Source organism: Hyla sarda, chromosome 1 (genome assembly GCF_029499605.1).
Source record: "Hyla sarda isolate aHylSar1 chromosome 1, aHylSar1.hap1, whole genome shotgun sequence".
NCBI classification, from domain to species: domain Eukaryota; kingdom Metazoa; phylum Chordata; class Amphibia; order Anura; family Hylidae; genus Hyla; species Hyla sarda.
Window position 1 is genome coordinate 93,882,436 of NC_079189.1, and position 17,852 is coordinate 93,900,287.

The following is a 17,852-nucleotide window of genomic DNA, read 5'->3' on the forward strand; positions in this document are numbered from 1 at the left end:
TTGTTTCCCTTCCAAGACAAACAACATGGTAGGTATGTTAGAAATGCCCTAATTCATTGCTTATATCCTTGAGTTTTATGAAGGGCAACATAACACAATAGCTGAGCTCTTCTAATGCAGGGAGAGTTGGCTTTTCAGCATCAGATTACTGTACAGTATTGCTTGGCGAATGAAAATCAACCAAACCAGATTTCAGCTCTGAAGGCTGCAGAATTATGAATGCAGCCCCCAATTTGCTGCATGTGACAGAACTTGGCATCTCTATGTATTATGGATGTTGCTTGTAACGTAACATCATTAAAACATTAATGACATGGGGTGTTGTCAAGTATTAAAAGAATTTAGCCTAAAATTCATCAAAATTGAAATTTTTTATACAGTTTGGCTATTATTTAATGGTTTAACCCATTGAAAGACTAATCTCTGAATAGTTTAGACTCTTCCCAAGCTGCTGAGGGAGTTACATTACTATTGTGATGGATCACTAATGTAGAGACAGCTGTATCCAATAGACCTGCTTGATTTATAAGTTGGTAAGAAAAACTTTCCAAACCTAATAGTATTGATTTATCTTTAGGGCAACATGACTTCTCCCCCCTCAAAAAAAGCATTAGGCCAAAGAAATTGTCAATTATTCTAACATGTCTACTCTTCTACTATAACACAGTGACTCTTGGTCCTATATTAATGTTTTTATGGAATAAATGAAGAGTATACAATGAAGCCTTGTTGTGCACCAATAATATTTATTTGGAGTCATCCCAAGACATGAATGGGCGCTGCAATTCTAGTGTATTTGTGTAAATATAGGAGAGTCATTGCTAAACTGAGATAAGAAGCTTGGTCAAATAGACAGTGATATAACATCATGAGTAGCACTACTATCTATGTAGTACAGAAATGCATGATTTCCAAGTGTTGCTGTAAAGGCTGATGAGTGCCGTATGCATGGAAATACATTTTTTTTCTTCTGTTGTACTATTATAGAAAAAAAAAAAGAAACTCTTTATGCCTCCATGTGAAATTGGGGGTACAGAAAGGTAAAGTACAGGCCCTATTACCATCTATGGATGTAAGAGGCCTTAAAGAGGTATTACAGGGAACACAACTTATCCCTACAGGATAGAGGATAGGTGTTTGATTTTAGGGAGTGTGACCACAGGGACCCCCCCACAATATCTTGTATGAGGCCCGGCTCTCATGCTGAACTTACAAAATTCCTGAGTGCTCTAGCCCCCACCCATGGAGACGAACAGGAGTGATGACCCGCTCAGCCAATCACCAGATGAATGGGCCATCACTCCTGCTTATCTCATAGGGTGAAGGCTGGAAAACTCTGGAGACTGGTGAGTAGCCAGGCCCTGTACAGGAGATTTTGGGGGGTCCCAACGTTCGAACCTCCCACAATCAGACACTTATTTCCTAACCTGTCGATAAGGGATAAGTTGTGTTCCCCAGAATTACCCTTTAAGTTGGTCATACACTTTTGATATCTATTGGCTAAACAGCTATCACTCCCGATTCCTCCATAAACAAGAAGGATGGGTTCTGCTGAGCTTTAATGTATTCTAAATGGATGGGGAAAAGTAAGCTACTGCCAGACTCTTCTGCTCCTCTGGTGGTGTCTTATCTCCCTGAAAACAATAGAATGAGGTAGTTGAAACATAACCTACTTACTTTTTCTCTCCACCAACATCATCAGTCAGAGGCGAATCAAGAGCCCCCCTTTACAAAATGATATTGGGGGCGTACATGTCTAATGTGGATAGGGGCCTGTAGACTGGGATAGCAATGCCATAGAACAATCACCAATTATGAAAATGTTATTCTATGAATACCCCACAAGCTGCACTGAGAAAAGGTACACATGTTCTACATTTTAGCATTACAAGCTAATTGTGAATGAAGGCCCTGGAATTCTTAGGGATATTATGGCTTGAAATCTGGAAAAAGTTGGTAGGTTCACACTGTGTTCAGGCATCACATTTGGCGGGACAGTCCATGAACATATGCCCTTGAAGTATGATATTGTAAGTCTATACAGCAGCATGTGTCTACTATTGGAAGAAACATATACTGAATTTCATGTGTTGTATATAGTTGTAATAAAAACCCTAGTCTATTATTCTTTCTTGTACAGTTCAGGAAAAGTTATACTGACATATCCCAGCCAAAACATATGCCAAAAGGACCCTTATTTGGCATACATTTGACTATTGATAGTATAGAAGCACATTAGACTTTATGGTGGGAGAACTATGCTCCAAACATAGAGTCCAAATATAATGTGAACATAACCTTGTATTCATGAAGATCCAGCGATTTGTACAAGCTATACAACTTGTGCAGACTAAGGGAAACTTGGTGTACAAGTCATGATTTGGATTATTACTTAGTCCTCAACATAGTTCTTGCAGAATAGATTATTATTTTCAACTTGCAATTGAATTCAATGTTTTGAAGCTAAGTGGTAGTGGAAAACCAAAAAAGGGCCCACTAGAAGCCCTTTGGCAGATGCCAGGAGTATTCATTATTGTGCAGTAAAGTGTCGCCAGTTTACTATGTAGTTGTTCACCATAAATGAACAGCATTCAGCATCTATTGGAAATATACATTCGGCATATATGATCCTCACAGTGCTTTGTTTTCTTCTATCTTAAATGGGTACTCCGGTGCTCAGCGTTTGGAACCAACTGTTCCGAACACTGGAGCTGGGAGATTGTGATGTCATAGCCTCGCCCCCTCATGACATCACGCCCCACCCTCTCAATGCAAGTCTATGGGAGGGGGCGTGACAGCCATCACACCCCCTCCCATAGACTTACATTGAGGGGGCAGAGTGTGGCATCATGAGGGGGCTGGGCTAAGAGGTCACGAGCTCCCGGCGCCGGCTCGAGCGTTTGGAACAAAACACTGGGCAGTGGAGTAACCCTTAAAATGTTTCCATTAATATATATATATATATATATATATATATATATAGTAAACCAAAAAGGCTTGCAGCACTACTTATCCAATCCCTGGTTTGGTGCCAGCGTCCTTAGACCCGATCAAAGTCCATCAAATGTATACAAAAAAAGATGTTGCAGCACTCATAATTAAATTACAAAATGACTCATTAAAAAATTTCCAACATACCTATAAAGTGCTCAGTGCATTCACATAGGTTAAAAGCAAATACAACTTGAAAAATTGCCTGTTTTTGACATTAATTGCAAATATTACATGATCATATATAATCTATAACACTTGTAAACAACATGTGCAACAGCTAATATATTAAATAAGAGGGAACATGCTCACCCGGTCTCTATGTGTGTCATGGCGCCACCAGTGTGGGCACTATCTCACTGCGGCTGTGCAACTACCCTGATAAGGGCGCGTGATCACAGTGTACTGACGCGCACAGTAAGCGATCAGCTGACGGCGGTCATGTGATTAAAGTATCACATGACAACGACGTCATAGCAATCTCCCATGCTGTCGGCATCACCAGGTGCCATTATGATGCCATTATAAAGCTGAGCACGTGAGGGACAAAGTTAACTAATCTACCACAATAATATATCTTTGTGTCTATATATATATATATATATATATATATATATATATATATATATATACCGTATTTATCAGGGTATACCACGCACCGGCCTATAACACGCACCCTCATTTTACCAAGGATATTTGGGTAAAAAAAGTTTTTTACCCAAATATCCATGGTAAAATGAGGGTGCGTGTGTGCGCTTGTATACCCCGATACATCCCCAGGAAAGGCAGAGGGAGAGAGGCCGTCGCTGCCCGCTTCTCTCCCCCTGCCTTTCCTGGGGTCTAGAGCGCTGCTGCCGGCCCTTCTCTCCCCCTGGTTACCGGCGCCGCTGCCCGTTCTGTCCCCCTGACTATCGGTGCCGGCGCCCCATTGCCGGCGCCGACAGCCAGGGGGAGAGAAGGGGCTGCCCCCTTTGCCTCCCCCCATCCCCGGTGGCATAATTACCTGAGTCGGGTCTGCGCTGCTCCAGGCCTCCGGCGTGCGTCCCCTGCGTCGTCCCCATGCGCCGCGCCGTTCAGCGCATAGCAACGACGCCGGGGACGCACGCCGGAGGCCTGGAGCAGCGCGGACCCGACTCAGGTAATTATGCCACCGGGGATGGGGGGAGGCAACGGGGCAGCGGCGCCGGCAATGGGTGCCGCTGCCCCTTCTCTCCCCCTGGCTATCGGCGCCGGCAATGGGGCGCCGGCACCGATAGTCAGGGGGACAGAACGAGCAGCGGCGCCGATAGCCAGGGGGAGAGAAGGGCCGACAGCAGCGCTCTAGACCCCAGGAAAGGCAGGGGGAGAGAAGCGGGCAGCGACGGCCTCTCTCCCCCTGCCTTTCCTGGGGGTGTATCGGAGTATAACACGCACACAGACTTTAGGCTAAAAATTTTAGCCTAAAAAGTGCGTGTTATACGCCGATAAATACGGTATATAGGGGGAGATTTATCAAAACCTGTCCAGAGGAAAAGTTGCCCAGTTGCCCATAGCAACCAATCAGCTCTCTTCTTTAATTTTTAACAAGGCCTCTGCAAAATGAAAGAAGCAATCTGATTGGTTGCTATGGGCAACTGGGCAACTTTTCCTCTGCACAGGTTTTGATAAATCTCCCTCATAGTATATTAGATAATCGGGTGGGACTTCAAGTAAAGAACATTAAAAAAGGAAAAATAACTAAATAATATAGTTCACTTTTCTCTCGAATACTGATAAAGAAACTAAAAAAACAAAAAAAATTAAAATAAATGATAATAAAAAATAAAAGATAATAAAAAATAATGAATTCATTAAATTGAATATAGAAAAATAGAAATAATAAATAAATAAAAAGAAAGTTCTATAAATAACATGATTTTGCCCACTAGGACCAATGTTAGGTCCACCATTGTATATTAGGTGCCTACTAGGAATGTAAACCCACTGGCAACCTCATCAGGGTGCACAGTCAGAGCATTCTAGAGGCGAGGATCCTCTCAGGACCCCATACTCACAATGCCCCCTCTGTAGCCAAATTGGGAGCATGATCATGTAATATTTGAAATTAATGTCAAAAACAGGCAATTTTTTAAGTTGTACTTGCTTTTAACCTATGTGAATGCACTGAGCACTTTATACATATGTTGGAAATGAAATGAGCACATTTATATTATGGATGAATTTCACAAATGTGTGTTTTATATGGATTTACAATGAGTCACTTTGTAATTTGATTATTAATCATGTGTGTTTGAGGTGTATGTATACCTTCTTATGTTGATGTATCACGAAGCTTGAAAATGGTCCTGTGAGAGTACCGAAACGTTGCTATGAATTGAGCCAATACATTTTTTAGATTTTCCACTGTCTTTTGTAGAGTGCTGCGACAGGAATGCACCGTCTAATAGATGACTATGCATTCAGTGCAGACTCCGCACAAAGAATGAACATGTTCATTCTTTGTGTGGACATGGAAAATGGAATTTCCGTGCCGGACACATCTGACATGGAAATTCCACCGCGTGCACAGTGCAGCAGAATCCCGTTGTATTCAATATGATTTTCAATGAAAATTCCAACGTGTGAACATGGCCTAAAGATACATTTGTATACTCGGTAAGCATCCTATCCAAGGAACACTGAGTAGTTCTGATATCTGCCCCCAGGGCCTCATTTTAATATCCAAACTCTAATATATGCCTGGAATCATGTAAAGTTGTAAATGTAGGCATAATAAGGCAGCTGGTTCGATGTCTTGTGCTGTACTCTAGAGAATTCCACCTTGATTAAAATAAGACGTTTCTACACAACATCATTAAGTTTTTACAGGGAAATCTCTTTTATATATTCAAGTAACGCTTATGGGAAGTTAAAACATTTTTTCAAATAGGCTGAAAAAATTTGATTTCAACAAAAAGTTTTTTCTAGTGACTGCCTAATCTCAGTGTCCCCTCTATAACCTCGGGGACTCTGCAAGGAGGCACCACATATGAGCCGCATAATCACTTTCAGGTGTTGTGCTCAACAAATTACAAATGCCTTCTTGGCAACTTGTCAGAGATTGCCGGAGTCAGTTGTGAGCAAAATGAATGGTTGTGATGGCAGTGATAGATATTACAAGAGAGCCCCACTGGCCCTGCTTTATGTCACTGGCTCTGGAAAGCTTTCCTGAGAGAAGGAATTTTATAATTACATTGCTGAGTATGTGTCAGAAGACCAGATCCCAATGGTTTTCCAGCTTTCATTTCTCTCCTGGCCTTGGCGGGAGTAAAGCTTTAAGCATCCTGCATTAAACAAGAAGTCTGGAGCCTGGAGCTTGGATAACAGTAAGATTAGCTTTTGTTATGTAGAAAGAGATGCGGAAAGAGTCACAGCTGTTCAACTGTAGTCATGCTAAAGTATATTATAATTAATATACAAAAGATACCGGCACAATAAATAAACAGAACATAGTAATCAGTAAAACATGACAATAACCTGAAACACAAATTCCACTACAGAAACTGAACATCTATACAACACAAACTCCACAACACAAAATACACTACCACACAATACAAAATACACAAAACAACACAAAATCTACAACACAAAATCCAAAACAGAAGATGAACATCCATACAACACAAACTCCACAACATAAAATTCCCAACATATAATACACTACCATACAATACGAAATCCCCCAAACAGAGTAAACTTCCATACAACACAAAATCTACAACACAAATTAAACTACTATACAAAACTAAATCTTTAACAAAAACTAAACCACCATACAAGATAATCAACAATACAAACTAAACAACCAAACAACACTAGGCTGACCATACTTGGCATATTGGGTTATATATAGTTGTCGTCCCCTTTACTGCCCCTATATATAGTTGTAGGCTCATATACTTCCCTCATATGTAGTTAAAGGACCTTCAGTGCCCCCATATAGTTGTACATCCCCTCTCCTCTATGCCTCCATATATGCAGTAGGTTGGCGACCCCCACAGACATACTGCTCCCAGCAGTCCAGCCATACTGCCCTGCTGCTTCAGTGCTCCACTGCTCCTCTGGTTTGGGTCAACTGGGCCATAGCAGTACATCCTCGAAACAGATTAGCATTGGAGCACTGAAGCTGATTCAGGTGATAGTTTAGTTACTGCCCCGGAACCAGCTCCGAGGTCTATGCTGCACTCCTTGGGGCACAATGTCAGGGTTCTCACTTGTCACAAGTATTGGCAGCCACTGCTCACTGACTTAAAGTGGCCACTGCCACTTTAAGCTCAGACAGCTCAGTGACCAGTAGCTGCTGTGACATAAAAAAAGGCACAAATAACAATTTTGTCCTGTTTTGTTTAAAAAAAAAAAAAAAAAAAAAAATTAGATTTTTTTTTTACATTTTAATAAATTAAAATATTTATTATAAAAGAAATTTAAAAAAGGATCGTATGGTCAGCCTAAACTAAACCACCAAACAACAGAAAATCCACAACACAAAATAAACTACCATACAACACAAGGGCCACATAACAAAGTAGATAAAACTGACAAAAGCACAAATGGTAGCCATTATTCCCTAGTAGTGTAATGGTAGAAAATCATTGCCTGTCTTTATAATGGAGCACTCGCTGGAGTTCTACAGATGACCAGATGGTTTCATCACACAGAGGATAATTTACTACAATTTTTTTTTAACACTGAGGGGGGTAACATAAGAGAGATCTGTGATACATTAACACAATGAAACATGAAGCTGTGGACAAGGTACAGATATGGGCTTTGTACTTCTGCATTTTAAGCAGGGGGTTCACCTACCACCAAATAGTAATAAATGCCATACCACTATACCAGGCCAGCATTTAGAGAATGTGAATACGCTGCCTATAGTGTTTGCAGAGAGATAGGATATTCATAACTAAGAGCATATTCATTGGGTAAGGTAAACACAACATTTTCCAACCATACTTTTGTTGGAATTTTTGTCTCATATGAACTTCACTTTTTTATTTTGTGCTTTTGACATAAATTCGTCTTGGAGGATATAGCGAAATTTGGTGACATCAAATCAAGATACCCCACAGTAGGAAAAGACACGTTACCGTCCAATAGTCTATAAAGAAAGACAACTTTCTTTTCCTAAAGTCTAGAGCCCCACAGTAACCCTATGAATTAACCCTTCACAGAACGCAGGGGTGTAACTCTGTAAAGAGCACCCTGAAGATCTATTGTACCTTCCCCTGGGTTTCCCAGGTTCATCATGGAGCAGAAATTAGATTAGTGCGATAGCAGAATAGAGCTTCAGGAAGCTGAAGAATATGTTAGTGCTGTGTTAGTAAGAAAAGATAATAATAATTATAGTCATAAATGGGGAAAATAGTGCTAAAATTTGGACAGACTTATTTTTAGCGATTCATTTGCAGATTCATCTTCCTGAACATTTGCATTAAATCTACATTCAATTAGTTTTTTGGTCAAAATTCTTATGATATTTTTTTACACCTTAACTCGACTTTAATGCTTATATAGTATTTTTTTTAAATGTATTTATTTATTATTTATTATATTAATATTTATATATTATACAATACCTGTATGAGTTGAGCTGCAATTTCTGGGGTCCCGTTCCGTACATCATGGCCATTAATTGTCAGAACCCGATCATTTTCCTGCAAATAACCATCTCGAGCTGCTACTCCTCCTTCCAGTAAGTTAAATATATAGATTCCAGGCTCATCTCTTTTTCGGACCAACTTCATCCCAAGCTGCACATTTTGGCTGCTTTTACTTAACACAACATGTATGCTGTCATCCCGAGGGGAATGTGAGTCTGTGATGATACCATTGCTTCTACATTTGTACCTCTGTTCCCTGAGAACTGTAAGCTTCAGCACCTGGCAGGGCTGTCTGAGGATGGAAAGTGCATAATAGTGAGGCACATTGCTGATGTCGAGGCCATTCACCTGCAAGGATACGAAACATCAGAAAATGAGTACTAAAACATAGCAAAAATAGTAGTGAAGCACTATCTGAAGAACAATAACAATGAGGCTGTGCCTACATGCCTAAATTTGGGGGGGATTTCTTTTCTACGCGCTACAGTTAAAATGACATGTTATCCTTATTCTATAGGTCAATACGATTATAATTAAACTCAATGGGGGATATTTATCAAAGCTGTCTATGTCCCGCATCAATATAGACCAAACTAGAGAGGGTTAGGCTGGCCTATTGTGCGCCTAATTTATCAAAAGTCGCACGGCTCTTGATAAATTCTGCACACGGACTTTGTGATCTATGCTTTAGACTGTATTTAAACCTGCTCCAGTATGGTCTGACATTTCGGTGTACTTTCAGCCAATGCGACTTGTCGCTGAAAAGTCGCTTTTGATAAATTCAGCACCAATGCATTTTTCTGTGTAAAATGGACTAGAATGCATCATGTTCTAAAAATCCTCTAAAGCAAAAGTCGCAGAAAAGTCGCACATATTTATACTGCGGCTTTCTGTGCGACAAATTTAGACAGAAAAAAACAGTCTAAATCCTTTGATAAATCTCCCCCAATGAGTTTGCTTAAAATAGTCCTCTTCTGACCCCTCTAACTGTTTTGTTTTTCTGTATACAGGGATGTATGAGGGCTCCTTTCATGTTTTGATGGGACTTTTTGATTCCTTTTTATTCTTTTTTTCTGGTATACGTGACCAACAATCTGGAATTTGTTTTTACTTTAATGCCATTAACTGTGGGGTTTCATTAACATTATATTTTAATAGTTCTCACTTTACCATATGCAGCAATAACACATATGTTTATTATTAATACACTGCGAGAAACACACTGAACTAGAATTGGATTACCAAAATATAAAAAATGTTATTGAAAATACAAATTGTACACTAAATAACATGCAATATATTAAAAAGGCAAAAGGTACCCAACATAATATGTGGGGGTAGGAAGTGCAGCAATATCATGCAATCATATACAGTATATGGACAATTTATATAAAGTGCCTGTGCTGCTGTAAGGTGCTTGAATAGTTAACTGCCTCATGGACCTAGCCTCAGCTAAAATGCCCAGAGCGTCCACTCAATTATGACCTACAACTCACTAAGTGATAGTCTCATAAAGAAATCAATAGAAATGAATCTTACCCATGTGGGACTGCACCGCTTATACCACCACAACCCCTACAGCTGTTTCGTCTCTTTCTTCAGGGGGGCTCCATATGTTTATTATTGTTTACATCATCTTATTTGAAAAATTGGATGGGCAATTTAAACTTTTATTAGGGAAGGAGCTTATACACATTTATTAACAAATGTATTTTTTTTTTACAATTTTTTAGTGCCCATAGGAAACTATTACCTGCAATCTTCCAATGCATGCACTGAACAATGCCATGGTATAGCACAGCAGTGATTAGTGTTATCAGTGCTCTACTTGCACAGGCTGCTGGCTCCATCTGTCATCTCAGCTGATCTGGACCCGGCGATTTCACTGGGGTGTCCCGATCAGCTGCTTTGAACAACAATTTTACAACCTTTAAACTTAAAGGGGTACTCCTGTGGAAAACTTATTTTTTAAATCAACTGGTGCCAGAAAGTTAAAAAGATTTGTAAATTACTTCTATAAAAAAATCTTAATCCTTCCAGTACTTATTAGCTGCTGAATACTACAAAAGAAATGGTTTTCTTTTTGGAACACAGAGCTCTCTGCTGACATCATGACCACAGTGCTCTCTGCTGACATCTCTGTCCATTTTAGGAACTGTCCAGAGCAGCATATGTTTGCTTTGGGGATTTTCTCCTACTCTGGACAGTTCTTAAAATGGACAGAGATGTCAGCAGAGAGCACTGTGGTCATGATCTCAGCAGAGAGCTCTGTGTTCCAAAAAGAAAACCGTTTCCTCTGTAGTATTCAGCAGCTAATAAGTACTGGAAGGATTAATATTTTTTAATAGAAGTCATTTACAAATCTGTTTAACTTTCTGGCACCAGTTGATTTAAAAAAAAAAGTTTTCCACGGGAGTACCCCTTTAACTGCCCTTAAGCTATGATTTAACTTTAACTTTCCATTTATTCAGCTCTCACATTAACTAGCTTGTTTTCTTTCTTTCAACTGACTACGTATCCGAAAATCTGAACAGTCAGCAAATTTGGTAAAGATACAAAGCCACTCATGTATCACATACTAGAATGATTAGACAGGTTTTATATGGCTTAAAGCCCCTTGGAAAATATGATGAAATATCTTAAAACATGGAATGTTTAAGAAAACCCAAATGAACCTTATTTTGGTTTCCTGAGAAGTTGTGTCATACATGAACCCTGTGCCCAGATTCTGCTCGGAAACTATTGTATGCAAAGAAAAAGAAAAAGTAAAAAAAAAAGAATAAAAAAAAAAAAGGAATGCTTATGATAAAATATACGGAGTGGATTCCCAATTGTCCTAGAATTCAAGTAACCACAGGAAAATACTTCCTAACAGTGTTTGATAGGAGGAGATGATGTGGACATTTTGTGGCCTATCCATACAGTGCATCCCCGTCTATTAAGGTTTTCAATGTCTAAAGTGGGTCTATTGTCATCATTCTGAGAGATGCAACAAAGGGGACCTATGAGTGGAGGGTAAATCCAATATTATTAACATTTGACCGCTAAGCGGTCACTAAGACCCTAAATTTCCCACCCAATATAAAACTTAACGTTTAATGAGCCAAGATTAAAATAACCTCACACGTATTGATCCATGATCCATTGATTGGCATGACACTGCATGCTATATTAAGTGAATTGAAAAGATAGATTGTGGCTGCAGTCCACAATCTATGGTGTGAGACAATTAAAAATCTAACACATTGCCCGCCCACCCGACGTTTCGCCACAGGCTGTGGCTTTATCAAGGGCTAAGAGGCAAATGGCGTGCAAACAAGCCTTGCAGGGGTTTAAATAACCTCCTGTCTCTGACATCATTGAAACATGTCAAATGACATGTTTCAATGATGTCAGAGACAGGAGGTTATTTAAACCCCTGCAAGGCTTGTTTGCATGCCATTTGCCTCTTAGCCCTTGATAAAGCCACAGCCTGTGGCGAAACGTCGGGCGGGCGGGCAATGTGTTAGATTTTTAATTGTCTCACACCATAGATTGTGGACTGCAGCCACAATCTATCTTTTCAATTCACTTAATATAGCATGCAGTGTCATGCCAATCAATGGATTATGGATCAATACGTGTGAGGTTATTTTAATCTTGGCTCATTAAACGTTAAGTTTTATATTGGGTGGGAAATTTAGGGTCTTAGTGACCGCTTAGCGGTCAAATGTTAATTACATTCTGAGAGATAGCACTGATAGAAGCCCAGTGTGAATAGAGGAGGAGATAGCAATCACCATTATTGGCAGAATAATCTGTAAATGTGAAAGCCACTTGTAGCGACATTAACAATAGATATTGCTGCCTAGTCTAGCACATCGCTCTAACAAAGAGATGTTGCTATGCAACCATGATGCTCCCTACCAGAAGCGAGAATAGCAAGAATGGAAATTGCTCATTGTTGCTGCGAACAATTGTTATGTATAAAGGGACATTTATTGGATATTATTTACACTTACAAAAGAATAACTTCATAGTAATATATAAACGTTTGTGAAAATTCGGATATCTCTCCTTTTCAAACACGTATTTTTAATGAACGTAAAGTTAGATAACGTGGTAGATAATGAAGAACACTATGGATCCCTAAAGGGGTTCTCCGGCCTTAGACTTTTTTTTATTTTTAAAATCCTTTCCCAAAATGTCTGCATTAAAACAAAAAAGCTTTACTTACATCTCGCCACTCCCCGATGCCTCCAATCCTCTGGTGCGGTCCTCTTCCTGGTTGCCGGGGGAAGGCGCATCAGACTGTAACTCAGCTAATCACTGCCCACATAGATGTCTCTGCCTTGGCCAGAGATTGGCTGAGCGCAATGTGTTGGATTAAGCCCTTAACTCCTTAAGGACCAAGCCCATTTTCACCTTAAGGAGCAGGCCAATTTTATTTTTGCGTTTTTGTTTTTTTCTCCTCGCCTTCTAAAATCCATAACTCCTTTATATTTCCATCTACAGACCCATATAAGGGCTTTTTTTTATTGTGACCAATTGTACTTTGGTATGAAACCTCTCATTTTACCATAAAATGTACGGCGAACCCTCCGCAAAAAATTTTAGGGAGGAAATTTAAATGAAAACCACAATTTTGCGCATTTTGGAGGGTTTTGTTTTCACACTATACACTTTATGGTAAAAATGACATGTGTTCTTTATTCTGTGGGTCAATACGATTAAAATGATACCCATAGCTAGATACTTTTATATTTTTGAAACGCCTAAAAAAAATCTAAAACTTCTTGTACAAAATCAGTAATCTAAAATTGCCCCATTTTGACCACCTATAACTTTTTAATTTTTCCATATATTGGGGCGGTATGAGGGCTCATTTTTTGCGACGTCATCTGTACTTTTTATCGATACCACATTTGCATATATAAAACTTTTAGATCATTTTTTATAATTTTTTTTAAATAAAACGTGACAAAAAGCTGCATTTTTTGACTTTTTAATTTTTTTACATTTACACCATTCACCATACGGGTTAATTAACATTATATTTTGATAGTATGGACATTTACACATGCGGTGATACCAAATATGTTTATAAAAAAAAGATTTTACGCTTTTTGGGGGTAAGATGGGAAAAACTGACAATTTTCATTTTTATTGGGGGAGGGGATTTTTCACTTTTTTTACTTTTTATTTTTACATTTTTCAACTTTAATTTTACACTTTTTATGTCCTCATCGGGGACTATCTATAGCAATCCTTTGATTGCCAATATTGTTCAGTGCTATGTATGGGACACAGCACTGCTCAGTATTATCGGTGATCTTCTGCTCGATCGCAGACCAGAGCAGAAGACCCCAGGAGACGGCCGGAGCCATGTGAGGGGACCTCTGGCATCCATGCTGGATGATCGAATCGCCATGGCAGCGCTGCGGGCGATCCGATCATCCATTCAAAGTACTGTACTGCCGTAGATGCCGTGATCTGTATTGATCACGGCATCTGAGGGCTTAATGGAGGACATCCGCGTGATCGCGGATGTCGACCATTACTGGCGGGTCCCCGGCTGCTAGTAGCAGCTGGAACCTGCCGTGTATGACGCGAGCACCGTTCCGATGCTCGCGGTCATACATAGGATGTAAATGTACGTACATTTACATCCGTGGTTATTAAGGGGTTAAAATGGACAGAAGATCAGGGCCTGGACACACTGCAGCTCAGCCTATCACTGGCCATGGTGGGACATCGCTGCAGCCAGCGATTATCTGAGCTGTAGTCTCACACGACAAGCAGGAATAGGATTGCACTTAAAAGCGGATCAGCAATATCGGAGGCACTGGGGGAGCGAAGGAATCCGAGTCCAGGTTTTTTGTTTTAATGCAGGGAGCCTTGGCAGGATGTTTTAAAAATTGTACCCCTTTAACCCCTAAACGACGCAGGACATAAATCTACGTCCTGGTGAGGTGGTACTTAAGGCACCAGGACGTACATTTACATCCTATACATAACCGCGAGCATCGGAGCAATGCTCGGGTCATGCGCGACAGGTCCCAGCTGCTGATAGCAGCCAGGGACCCGCTGGTAATGGCCGACATCCGTGATCGTGCGGATGTCCGCCATTAACCCCTCAGATGCCGTGATCAATACAGATCATGGCATCTGCAGAAGTGCGCCACTTAAAGCGCTGCCACGGGGATCCGATCATCTGTAATGGCAGATGGAGGCCCCCTCACCTGCCTCCATCCGTCTCCCGGCGTCTTCTGCTCTGGTCTGAGATTGAGCAGACCAGAGCAGAAGATAGCCGATAACACTGATCAGTGCTATGCCCTATGCATAGCACTGAACAGTATTAGCAATCAAAATGATTGCTATAAATAGTCCCCTATGGGGACTATTAAAGTGTAAAAATGAAAGTAAAAAAAGTCAAAAATAAAAGTAAAAAAAAAATTGGGAAAATCCCCTCCCCCAATAAAAATGTAAATTGTCAGTTTTTCCCCATTTTACCCACAAAAAGTGTAAATCTTTTTTTAAATAAACATATTTGGTATCGCCGTGTGCGTAAATATCCAATCTATTAAAATATAATGTTAATTTTCCCATAAGGTCAACGGCGTGAAAGTAAAAAAAAAAGTACAAATATTGCTGCTTTTTTTAATAACATTTTATTTAAAAAAATTTATAAAAATGTATTAAAAGTTTTATATATGCAAATGTGGTATAAAAAAAATACAGATCACGGCGTAAAAAATGAAAAAACGAAAACGTAAAAATAAAATTGAGTCCTTAAGGCCGAATTGGACTGAGTCCTTAAAGGGGTACTCCGGTGGAAAACTTTTTTTTTTTTTTTTTTATAAACCGGTGCCAGAAAGTTAAACAGATTTGTAAACTTCTTCTATTAAAAAAAATCTTAATCCTTCCAGTACTTATTAGCTGCTGAATACTACAGAGGAAATTCTTTTCTTTTTGGAATTACTCACGAGCACAGTGCTCTCTGCTGACATCTCTGTCCATTTTAAGAACTGTCTAGAGTAGGAGAAAAGGAGTAGAAGTTTAAGGAGTTAAAGAATGGATTGCAGACCGGATAGTTGAACAGATGATCTATACTTATTTATTTCCTCTTACTTACTTATTTATTTCCTGGTACAGATTCCAGAAAAAGCAGCCCAAGCTTGATGGTTACACAACACTCTTTAAAGCATTATATACTTGGCAACACACAAGATGGCACAGGAAGCTTAATGGTTGCAGTCTAGACTTAGCTAGACAGCTCAGCTTTCACTTTACCAGAGCTCGTTAGCTGAGCTGTGATTGGTTGCTTTGGGAAAATCTCTCCATTCTTTCTCTCACACAGTTTGATAAATCTGGGCCACACATTTCATTTGTAAAAATGCATCCGCAAAATCAGTAAAAATTGTGCCTGCATTTTTAACATTAATGTTCTCTATGTAAGTTTATGGGAAAGTGTTTGTACACACAGTATGTAAAAAAACAGACATATTTTCAGACACATAAATAAGTCACTAATAAGTCTTTTTCCAATGCCGATTTATTTATAGCTCATTGAAGTAAAGGGTTTCAGGAAACAGCTCTTCTTTTGGAGCTGATTTTGTGCTCCATTTTCAGCACTGTTTCTGTACACCCCCATTTCGAGCGGGGGACGGGATTTCTTTTCAGAGCTACTTTTGAAGCTTCTTTTGAGCATTTGTTTATGTTTACATGTGTTAAGATATCCTTATACCGAGTGAATATAGCCTAAAAAAGATGTTTATCTTTTTGCCTTCTTGGATCCCCTTCTGGTTTTGTAAAAAATAGAGACCACCTAAATAGACCGTGTGGAAAATCACCACCTAAATAGACCGTGTGGACATAGCCTTAAAGTACTGCTCAGATGGGCTTTTCTTATTACTTGAATATTGTAGGTTACCTTTAAGATCATATCTCCTGGAAGAAGTCTCCCATCTCGAGCAATGACCCCATCTTGGTAGATGTGTTGTATGATTATCTGAGTCAGAGGAGTTTCGTTCCCACCAACGATCCTGATGCCAAGACATTCACTCGAGTCGGAGCGATTGATTTTAATGCAAGTAATTTCTCCATCTGGAATAAGGTGGGCCAGACTTGGTAGTACTGGAAAAAAATTAAAGTGAACATCAATAATAAATGTATGTATACAAAGGACCGACAATAAAGCTCTGTTAATACTATTGTCATGGCTTCTGTTATAATGGAAACCATGAAAGCAGTGCCAGACCCATCACTGCCAGACACCAAGGACAGTTGAAGGACTCCATTGACTCTAATGGGATCTGTTGGCTTCTGTTGTGCTATACTATTCTACCCACCAAATCTGAAGGAACTATCAATGAAAGCTCTCTAATCAGAGCCTCAGACAGAAGAGTGAACACAGCCTAGCTGATTAAATTACATCAGAAAACATAATGTCATGAATATTTTGTCATGAAAACAGTAGATGTATTGATGGAACAGTATAATCACTTATGACTTTACATCTTTCAGTTCTTAGTGATGTCATGGTTTATAAAGGAAGAAATGACGAATTGCTGGATCCACTGTTTGGTATGTTCAAATGGGGACAAACAGACTCCATTGACTTGTAATGAGCCTGTCAGTGTCATGTTGAAATTTCCGTTGTTATAATAGGAAAAATAACACAGCAAGCACAATTTTTTACCGTGGAAAAATGACCATAACCTTGATGGAACCCCAATGGGGGCTTTCAGTGTAGATGTGAACAGATACAAGAGCTCAGAACTGTATAGTTTCGACTTATGGGTTCAGTATTCTCTAGTCTTTTTTTGGATGTAGCAGTAGCACAGCAATCATGGACATGTCATAATGGTGGCTAGAGAACAGTTTTTACCACGCGTGGTCTTCAAGTATACCCAACAGGTCATGTTTTCAGGATTTGCTTAGTCTTTTGCAGGTGACATAGAAACATAGAATGTGTCGGCAGATGAGAACCATTTGGCCCATCTAGTCTGCCCAATAATCTGAATCCTATCAATTGTCCCTGGCCCATGCATGTTTAAACTCCTTCACTGTATTTGCAGCAACCACATAATTGTGGTGATGACCATAATCAGGGGTGGACTGACAACACTCGGGGGCCCCCCAGGACCAAAAAAAGGCAAAGGCCCCTGCTAGGCTCTACACCACCACACAATAACTGAATAATACCGCCATACTGTACTGAATAAAACCACTATACAGAGACCAGTATACTATAAA

General features: G+C 39.7%; 1 protein-coding gene across 2 annotated transcripts in view; it reads right to left on the reverse strand.

Moving 5' to 3' along the window:
* The window catches only part of LNX1 (ligand of numb-protein X 1), a 161,973-nt gene that overhangs the window by 75,027 nt on the left and 69,094 nt on the right, over nucleotides 1-17,852 (reverse strand). For both annotated transcript variants that reach the window (XM_056558069.1, XM_056558060.1), the window contains exons 4-5: nucleotides 16,528-16,730; nucleotides 8,592-8,963 (exon numbers count right to left, since the gene is read on the reverse strand). In XM_056558069.1, coding sequence (XP_056414044.1) covers nucleotides 8,592-8,963; nucleotides 16,528-16,730 — 575 coding nt within the window. The remainder of the gene's footprint in view (nucleotides 1-8,591; nucleotides 8,964-16,527; nucleotides 16,731-17,852) is intronic.